Raw genomic sequence first — 10,444 nt, forward strand, 5'->3', positions numbered from 1 at the left:
AGCCCGAACTGGGCATCTTGTCTCCATGGTTTTCCCAACATCCATTGCTGCTACCTCTTCGCCAGAATTATTTTTCTTTTCCACTCACAGCCAGTCACAGTTCCTCCCCAATCAATATACAGTTGGTTCTTCACTTCCATTTTCATAGCCAAAGTCAATATTAGCTCCTGCAGAGATTTATTTTACTGAATCAATAAAGCTGTGTGAGGCAGCTCATATTTTAGCTGGGGTGCCTCCCTCCCCTCCCTCTTGGGAGCTCCTGCTTACTTGGGGACTTTATCAGTTGACATGCTGGTAGAGAGAGGGCCACAGACCGTTAGTGTTGGAATGGATGGTGTCATTGAAAGGCTTGGAGGACGCGGGCTCACGGTAGAAGAAGGCTGACAGAGTGAGCAGGGCAGGGGCCAGGGACTACGGGGCTACTAGGAAGAGCTTGCTTTTACTGCATGTGTGACCAGCCTGGGCATGGGGATGGTCAGCAGAGGCATGAAGGTCATCTCATGGTGTGGCCACAAGGCAGCAGGCACTCCTCCGTGACTGTCCAGGCCACTACTGTAATCTGACTGTGTTATATGGGAGCTCCTGTTTATTATAAAACTGTGGGCCTCTCCCACAGGCATGTAGGCTCCCCCACAGCTGGGACTCTGTGTCCCTTGAATGTTCCATAATCTTGACACCTTAAATCCCTATCTATACTGACCAAAAGAAAGAACAGCAACATACTGATAGAGACCAAGAGCTCTCTTCTTCCGAGAGCATTTGGGGCGGGGGTACCAGGGATCGAACTCATAGCCTTGTGCTTGCCAGGCAGGCACTTGTGCCACTGAACTATATCCCCACTCCCTCCCCCCAAGAGCATTATTAACAAGGTGTTACTACAATCCTCATTTTACAGATCAGGAAACCGAAGCTTAGAGAGGTTAAATGACCAGCCCTAGGTCCTAGAAAGAAGCTAATACAGAACAGATCACACAGGCATGAACAGCTTGAGTCTTCTAGAGGCACACCCAGCACCTGGACATACAGACAGGGAGCTGATTTGATAGGTGGTCTCAGGAGCCACCAGAGAAGATCAAGGAAGGGAAGGAGGCAGCGCAGGTGCATTAGGGGCAGTGGGGCCCAGTCCCACAGGCGACTTCTCCAGGACACGACAGAGTCAGCCCACTCCACCCCATGTCTCACTGGCCTTACGCCCAAGGATGGGGCTGAGGCCTATGGGGTTATGATGGCAAGTGCCAGGCTGTGGGAACCAACACCATGCCCAGGAACTTGTACCAACTGCCATAGGACAAAGCCAGAAGTTGTATATGTGCTCACTGTGCTGCAGGTGACCAGTGCCAATCTGGAGCAGTCTAGTAGGGCGGTGTCTAGGCAGGTGAGCAGCCCAGAGATGTTTACTTGCCACTTCCAAAGCTTAAGCTGCCCTTTTGGGGAGAACCACACTTGTCTCCTGTCTTCCTGTAGATATTGCACATGGATTCTTCATTGCAGCTCGAAGTTGCATTCTGTGTGTGCAGCTGTCTGAGAGCGTAAGGGCTTCAGAAGTGGTACAGATTTTTAATTTAGTAGATTCATAAAACCATACACCTCATTTCCAGCAGCTCTAGGGCATGTATACAAATTAAATTCATAATTTAAATCAGATGCAGGGAGAGCAGCAGCCTGGAGCCATGTTCATCAAACACTCTCACAGCCTAGCAGAGGAGCAGTGACCTCCGGCCCAAGGCCGGACACAGAGGGCCCTTCATGGCCAGCTGCGCAGAGGCAGAACAGTGGATGCGCCTGTCCTGAGGAATGTAGCTCTGCTCTTGGGTGATGGGTGGAATATCTGCCTCCCACCTCTAAGTAATTCTGAAGACACTTTAAAGGCCAAGCTGGGGCTCCTAGCAGCCTGTGGAGGCGACCTGGCCCCCACCAGTGTGCAGGCACTGGTGAAGGGCACGCGTACTGTGCTGAAGGGGACAGCTGCTTGCCTGCCCCAGCCGGCTGCTGCCTATGGGAATGCGGGGCAAGTGCCATCAGATCGTCTGACGTTTAAAGAGAAGCTGGAAAACCACATTTTTATATTAAATCTTCTGGCTCCTTTCTCTGTTGGCAGCTAGTTCAAATTTATTTTCTTTAAAAATTCCAAGTGGGCCAAATAGAACAGGACTGAGAGCCAACTAGGGATCGTTCACAGTGAGTTTGCAAACTCTGCTCCAGCGAATCTGACTGTAATGCACACTCTGGACCAAAGAGGCAGAACAGAAGTGTGAGGCGTGGGAGGGCAGGCGGCCCTCGGGCACTCAGGAGAGGCAAGACCCCTTCTCCCCACTCTGGCTGTCAGCCCTGCAGCTCAGAGAATGGTCGCCCACTCACCTGGGCACAAGGTAAGTGACCAGCCGACAGATGTGGCTTTTGGTGGTCTGCAGAACTTCCCTACCTGGAAAGAGAGGGGGCCCCATCCTATGTGATCAATCAGCAGCCCCAGAATCACAGTTTCTCAACAATCTTTAGTTGTCTTCCTGAATCACTGCTTTAAAATTTCTTCAGAGAATTGCTTGGGTACTAACGAGACCTCACTTTTTATAAGGCAGGTGCTTCGTGACTGGACTTTGTTGAGGTTACTGGATTAGCCGAGGACATGGCAGGCTCAGTAAAGGTTACCTGGTGACATGCTTCCTTCCCATGTGAACACACCCTTCCCCGACACTTCTGTGTCATGTCTTGCCACTGACTCCTCTAGTTTGTGGCTTTCTCTTTCTTCAAAAGAAAAAAAAAAATGCTCATACCTGCTTTATTCTCTCTAGTCTTGAGAGAACAACAGATCATAAGGAAAATCTACCCAGCACATGAAATTTGTTAGATGAACACAGAGAGGCCAATGGCGGATTTCAGAACCTCTTTTTGGCTGAAAATATGATCGCCTTAGTTATGCTAAACTCCTTTCCCATTTCCAGCCCGTGCCACACCCAGCTTTGTGCTTCTCCTCCTCCCTCAGGCCTTGGCGCAGGTGGTGAATGGCACAGAGCACTTTGAGGGTCCAGGCTCCCCAGTCATAGCTCACATCACACCATCTTCAAGCTGTCTCCCCGATCCCCTGGCAGAGCCAGAGCAGGATGTGGGGTCGGTGGAAGTGACTGTCACAGCAGCCATCCTCTGCCAGGTCCTGTGCTCACCAGCCTCCATAACGTCCTCAGGACTCAGCTTTTGTCTTAACCCCCATTGCACAGGGAAGGAAATGATCCATTTTCTGTAAGTCTTAGGGCAAGCGACCCAAGATTTGTGCTTGGGAAACTTGACTTCGTAGCTTTCGCTCGTCACCTCAGCCCCAAGCTGATTGTCCCTGTTTCACCCCTAGATCGCCTGTGTGGCCATGGACTGTGTCAAAGATGGCAGCCAGGAGCTGTGTCAGCAGGAGGCCGTGAAGGCCTACCCCACTTTCCACTACTACCACTATGGGAAGTTTGCCGAGAAGTACGAGGGCGACCGCACGGTGAGTTGAGGGAGGGGTTTGCCCGGAGCCCTTAGTGCAGACGGGGATGGGGAAGGTGGGGTGGGGAGGCAGCGGCCACCAGGGAGGGCAGCAAAGTGAGGGCCACCCAGGAAGCTCAGCAGTCTGCTGTGACGCTCCACACTGACCGGACTTAGGCCCTGTCCCACGAGCAGAGTTTCCTTGCCTGCCACCCAGGGCTGACCTCAGAAGCCAGGTAGACTCTCCCTGTCAGTGTGCCCAGCTCTCAGAGCTCATGGGGCACTCGGAGGGGCGAGGAGGTGATGTGCACTTGGGCTCAGAGGTTTAAGTCTCTTCTCTCCCGCCTACCCTTCCCGACAGGAATTGGGATTTACCAATTTTATTCGAACCCTCCGGGAGGGAGACCTCGAGAAACTAGGGAAAAGGAAGGAAGAGTTGTAATTTCTGCCTCAGAGAAACTTTCCCATTACACTGTGAATGATCCCTGTTTTGTTGTGCTTTATGAATTTCCACATGTTCTGAAGACAAAGTTTTTTATAGCCGCTTCTGGCCTTTTATACAATTTTGAAATAAAATGGAACCATTTATCTGGTGGAGTGGTTTATTTTCTTGAAGCCTGTTGTAAGGCTTACACAGAGATGGGGATTTGTGTCTCCAGCGTTTCAGATCGGCTGGGAGGTGGGAAGCCTCACTTCTGTGCCACGTCTGCAGTAGGCGGTTTCTGGGGACCTGGGGACACTGGCTTCTGTCAGCATTTGAAAGTGGAACAGAGGAAGTGGACCACACAATGCCCCTTTGGGGAAAGGCTGCATACTGATGGGACCAGGATCTCGGGGCCTCAAAGTAACCAGAACCTAAGTCTTAGCTTCTAGATCATTTCAGTTCTGGTTGTGTTGAGTTTTTCTGGAGCTTATTTATGTACATCTCTTTCTCCAACTATGTCTGTCTTCAATCTCCATTCCTCCCCCTTCTCCCTCAACTAAAAGCAATCAGGTGGCCATTCAGGGCCAAGTGCAGTGGTCCGTCTGGGCCAGCAGTCTCACCCTTCCATCCCACGCGCTCCGTGGGTAGAAAACTTGCTCCGCCTCCTGCCTATGGATATCTTTTTGCCGACACCCTGTGCCACTCTTCTGCTGTGGTCTACAGCCCAGTTTGACCCCTTTCCCCTGGCCATGTCCAGCAGGACTCCCAGGGCCCCTGCACTCTTGTCCAAGCAGTGGCGTGTCTCGATGGGCAGTGGAACAGCCTCACTTTGGCTGCTCTGCCTCAAGTTTAAGGAGTGGTCCTAGGTTTGGATCCAAACAGAAGCTTGTGTGCTGCTGTACTCAGTGACCTTGCTGGGGTGGCCTGCAAGGACAGCCCTCCTCTCCTGGACCTAGCCTCCGTCGTTTCTGCTGCAGGATTTGCTAAAAGGAGGACAGAGCTACACAGAGCCTCAGGGTTTCTCCAGGCTCTGATGACTGTGGGGTTTCACCAAGTGGAATCCAGGTTATGAGAGCCCTTGTTCTGTGTAGGTCTCCAGCTCCCCAGCTCATCCCCTGCCGCGTCAGCCTGTTTCCCTTTTCCCTGAAGCAGCCACCTTCCTCTGAAGGGATGGGTCTGCAAGAAGTGTCCACATAAGCATCATTAACAGACACTTACTGAGCTCCCACTGGGGAGTGTGCTATCATACAAGGGTGCATTTACTTCTAACTTGATGCCGTGTACCCACTCCTGCCAGCCCATCCTGAGAGCATACATGAATGTACTCATGGGTGTCTCCAATGGTTATTTGGAGTATGTGTGGAAGGAACTTACTTGCTTGCATCTTTTTAAAGTCACACCCAACTTCCTGGCCAAGGAGGCTTCGTGCTGGCCATTAGGGTGCAAGGCTTCCTTTCTGTCCGTTCCATAGTTTCTCAGTTCAGAGTTCCTGGACCAACTTCTGTGTAAGGACCTGCAAGCACCATGAAGTGGCAACTTCTTTATACCACTTTATTTGCAGGATTTATTCATTATGAGGCCTTCAGGATGTCATGGCTTTGCTTTAATTCTGGAAATTACCTGAACAAGTGCATCTCTGCTCTAGGAGCTGTTTCTGCAGACAGAGCCCTTCCCTTCCACTACAACAACCCCCAAACATTCACCCAGATCTCCATGCAGATCGAGTCAGATTTTCACCAGCAACATGCCGTATAAGATCGTTTCTCTGCATCCTCCCCAGCAGTTGGCATTGCCACTTTTTGTTTTTAATTTTAGCTCTACTAATACATATATGGTAATAGCACATCATGGTCTTCATTTACATTTTCCTACTGACTGAGTTTTTTTGTGAGCTCATTTGCATATCCTCTCCAGTGAAATGTCACTTCCTATTTTCTGCCCATTTTCTGACTGGATTGTTTGGGGTTTTACTGTTACATTTTATGTTCTTTATATATTATGAATACAACTCCATTGTCAAATATGTGGTTTGCAGATATTTTATCTCAGTCTCATCTTTTCACCTTTCACCAGGTCTTTTGAAAAGCAAAATGTTTAAACTTTAATGAGGTTCAATGTAGCTTTTTTTTTTCATGGATCACGTTTTTGGTGTCATGTCTGAACTTTTTTTTTTTTTTTTTGTCATGTCTGAACTTATAACCAAGCCTTATGTAGCAAAGATTTCGTCTTTTTTCTCTGAAGTTTTAAATTTAAATCTACAACCTGTTTTGAGTTCATTCTTTATGTAATGTCAAGGTTAAGTTCCAGCACCATTTGGTGAAAAGATACTGAATTTGCGCCTTTGTCAAAAAAACAGTTGCACTGGGCATGCTAGCGCACTCCTGTAATTACAGCACTCGGGAGGCTGAGGCAGGAGAACCATCACAAGTTTGAGAACAGCCTAGGCTACAAAATGTGTCCTAAGGTCAACCTGAACTGCATAGTGAGACTGTGTCTCGAAAAGACCCCCCCCAAAAAAAGCAGTTAGTTGTGGTTATATGGGCCTGTTTCTTGAGTTTTCTGATCTGTTCCATGAGCTATGTCTATCCTGCCACCAATACTACACACTCTGAATTATGCAGTACACAAAATAAGTCTTGTAATCAGGTAGACTGATTCCTTCCATTAGCTTTTTCTAATTGTTTAATTCTAGTTCTTTTGCATTTCTGTCTAAATTTTACAGTAAGCTTGACTATATCAAAATTTTTTTCTGGGATTTTTATAGAATTACATTAAGCCTGTATATAAAAATTCTCAAATAATTCTGAACATAGGTGTGTGTGTATGTTATAAATATACATATAGCCTCAGTATCAAGACCTGCATGTCGGTGCAGCCAGGCAAGCTAAGCCAACATTGCTGGTGGCGAGGAGCAGAGTTTGTCCTACAACCTGTGTAACTCCACAGAGACCTTTTGAAAACCCTGCCTTGACCAAGAATTAAAGCTGATTGACGAATATGGCCTCTGGAATAAGCACGAGGTCTGAAGGGTCAAATTTACTCTGTGTGAGGCTGCCCGGGAGCTGCTAACATAGGGCAAAAAGGTTCGCGGAGTCTCTTTGAAGGTGACACTCTCCTGTGGCAACTTCTCCACATCAGGATGCTGGATGATGGCAAGATGAGGCTGGATTACATCCTGGGCGTAAAAATGGAAGACTTCCTAGAGAGGCACCTACTTACCCAGGTCTTCCAGCTAGGCCTGGCCCTGACCATCTACCACGTCCATGTCCTCATCTGCCAGCACCACATCCAGGGCCTGCAACAGGTGAACATCCCGTCCTTCACTGATGCGCCTGGACCCCGAGATGCACATCGAGTTCTCCCTGCGCTCCCATACGAGGAAGGCTGCCCAGGGCCACAAGAAGAAGAAGAATGCCAAGAAAGGCCAGGGTGGGGCTGGAGCCGGGGTGACCAGGAGAAGGATTAAACACACCCTTCATTTTCTGGCTAAAGGATTGTTTAGTTTTCCGGTCACAGAATAAAACAGGATGAATATTTTAAAATATATATGTATATATATGTATATATGTATATATGTATATATATATGTATATATGTATGTATATGTATATATATACACACACACACACACACACACATATGTACAAATGCATACAGGCAGAAAAGAAAAAGGCCAGGGGCTAGGGATTTTAGCTCAGCAGCATAAGCGCCTGCCTTGCAAACAGGCAGTCGTGAGTTCAATCCCTGGTACTGATAAAAAGAAAAAAATAAAATAAAGAAAGAAAGAAAAAGGTAAAATATAAACAGGTGGTGAATCTGAGGAAAAGATATATGCAACCTTTTATAAGCTTCAAATTACATCAAAACAAAAAGTGTCCCCCCACCCCTCAGTAATTACACATGGAAAATAAGAGCATGCCATACGTAAATAACTTAGAAGGAGGAGGACAGCCCTGCACCCTGTGTGGCCAGCAGCCAGGACTCCCCGGGCCCTGGAGAGGATCACTCAGGTTGGTTGAAAGCCTGGCCCAGGACCTTGGCAGAGGGTGTGACCTCAAGGAGATCACAGGCCCAATTCAGGTCCACAGCACAAGTGGGAGTGAGACAAGTGCCCATTTGGGACCAGAGAAAAACAGGCTTCAGCAGTGACACTGTCCAAAACAGGACCATTAGCCCTCAGCCCCACCATTACAGTGCAGGGTTGGCTGGAAGAGAGGCAGGTTCTGCTGGAGCAGATACAGGTCCTCTCCTAGCCTTTATGGGAACAAAGTGACCCTTTGTCCACATCTTGAGAAACCAGACATTCACTCAGAGTCATCTGCTGAATCAGGCTAAGATCCTGATTTTCTATAAAATCAGAAACATGCCCATTTCTCTGAACAACAGACAGAGGGTAAACACAGTTTATCATCCCCCCACCCTTGCTTATTTTCAAGATGACACTTATCCAAAGTCAGCTGTGGTCTGAAAGCATTAAATAGAAAGTTCCAGAAATAAATAATTCTTAAGTTTTAAAGTTAATACTCTTCTGAATGGATTGATAAAATCTCTTGCTTTCCAGCTCCACCTCTTCCAGGACTGATATCTTTGTCCAGTGTATCCGTGTTGTATCTGCTACTCACCTGTTAATAACCTAATAGTATTTTTGGTTATCAGAGATACATGCTTGTGTTCAAGTAGGTTGTGTTACATAGCAGCCTGATGCTGTGTCACAGTACCTGCATCATTCACCTCCTTCACAGAGACATTGTATCATTTCACATCCTCACAGGAAGGACAAATACAGTGCAGTGACATGTTTCAGTCAAAGACACCATATTCACATAGTTTTTATTATAGTAAATACTTGTAATTATTTTACTACTATTGTTCATCTCTCAATGTGCCTAATTTATAAATTAAACTTTATCATATGTACATATTTTTAGAAATACATTTGTATGTGATGTGGCTTTGGGCGTCCACTTGAGGTTTTAGTTATATGTTCTCCATGATTGAGTAACTGTATGCAACTCCTCCATTCCTGATCAAATTTGGTCTCCTGAACACAAGTATCCAGGTCAGACCTAGCCTGCATGCGCGAGAGAGGACTATAAGCCCTTCTTTCTAGATCTTATGTCTCAGTTAATTTCATCCAAGACTGTGTGTGCTCACTGTGAACAAAACCCATCAGAACATTTTCACATTGCTCAGCCATCTTTGATAGCTCATTTTCATGCAGTATTGTCCTTCACTAAATTTCAAGGTAATACATGTATTCTAAAAAAACTTTAAAAGTTTAGAGAAACATGCTGAAGAAGATTTAAATCACTAACTCTGATCTTCAGTAACTATTGGATATTTTTCATGCACACACAAAAGCTTACCAGTTTATAGGCTCTAAAACTTTACAGACTATTGAGTGTTTTCTTGCATCATTAGATACTCTTTCTCAACACAATTAGCAGAATTTCTTAGCCCAGGTGCTACTGGCATTTTGCATCAGATAATTCTTTGTTACTGAGGACCTTCCTGCACATTACAGGATTTTTGGCAACATCTCTCAGTGCTCGTAGATCTTGTCACTTGGAGGCAGGTTTTAGCAGTCAAAACTTTCTCCATATTTTGTCACATATCCTGTTCCCCCCCCCCGGGAGAAAAAAATCACCCCAGTTGAGAACCATTATGGTAAAGTACTCCAGCATACGTAAATCCTATCATTTAATTACAAATCTATACATTGACTATGTTATTGGATACATTGTTCTCCAGTGTAACTAATACCAAGGCAGATATATCTGATTGTGTCACTATACATATTTTCAGAGGTGATTTCCTGGGTCAAAGAATATGCTTATTTTTCAGGCCTGTGATATTTTAAATGTTCCTCCCAATATTTGCCTTTTTATAAAAATTTATGAAATTACAAACTCTTACTAAATCTGACTATAAGTTTTAAAGATCTTAGCATTTGGGGAGTGGTGGTACAAACTCAGGGCTTTGCACTGTGCTATTATATCCCCTAGTCCAGTAATAGTGAACCTTTCAGAGACCGAGTATCCAAACTGCAACCTTAAACCTACTTATTTATCACGAAGCACCAACACCACACCCAGGTGTGCTGTTATCCAAGATTCAGCTGCTGGGGCAACTTGGCTCACCTGTCGACAGCGCGCTGCGTGCCCGCTGCAGCACACGTGCCATAAATTCACCACCACTGCCCTAGTCCTTTTTTATTTTTTACCTTGAGTCAGGGTTCCATTAAGTCACTAATCTGCCCAACTTGGACTCCTTTGTCACCTTGGCCTCCCAGAGCACTGGGATTACAGGCATGCTCTAACCACACCTACCCCTAAATGGTATTTTTGGTAGAATTGTGACAGTTATCTCAGTTACATTTCATTTGAAAACTCATCTATTTTTGTTTTAGCCTGCCAGGGTGTTTTAGATGCTGTTTCTTTCTCTGCCAAATTTTCCATCTGTAACTTAATATCCCTTAGAAATTGGATAAGGATTAAAACGTTGTAAAAGGTAGAGCTTAACCTAGAATCCTGTAGCAGGCTAGTAGCAATTCTCCATCAACCCATC

General features: G+C 46.2%; 1 protein-coding gene and 1 pseudogene across 1 annotated transcript in view; both read left to right on the forward strand.

The window, feature by feature from the left end:
- Pdia5 (protein disulfide isomerase family A member 5) overlaps window positions 1-4,041 on the forward strand; it is an 88,500-nt gene extending 84,459 nt beyond the window's left edge. Inside the window, exons 16-17 of the mRNA XM_063225089.1 lie at window positions 3,341-3,475; window positions 3,815-4,041. Of these exons, the coding sequence (XP_063081159.1) occupies window positions 3,341-3,475; window positions 3,815-3,895 (216 nt within the window). The 3' untranslated portion in view covers window positions 3,896-4,041. The remainder of the gene's footprint in view (window positions 1-3,340; window positions 3,476-3,814) is intronic.
- Window positions 4,042-4,092: 51 nt separating this feature from the next.
- Window positions 4,093-8,935, forward strand: LOC100715291 (small ribosomal subunit protein uS4-like; annotated as a pseudogene).
- The last annotated feature ends 1,509 nt before the right edge of the window (window positions 8,936-10,444 follow it).

Source organism: Cavia porcellus, unplaced genomic scaffold (genome assembly GCF_034190915.1).
Source record: "Cavia porcellus strain 051 isolate PalLab524CR breed Dunkin Hartley unplaced genomic scaffold, mCavPor4.1 scaffold_15, whole genome shotgun sequence".
NCBI lineage: Eukaryota > Metazoa > Chordata > Mammalia > Rodentia > Caviidae > Cavia > Cavia porcellus.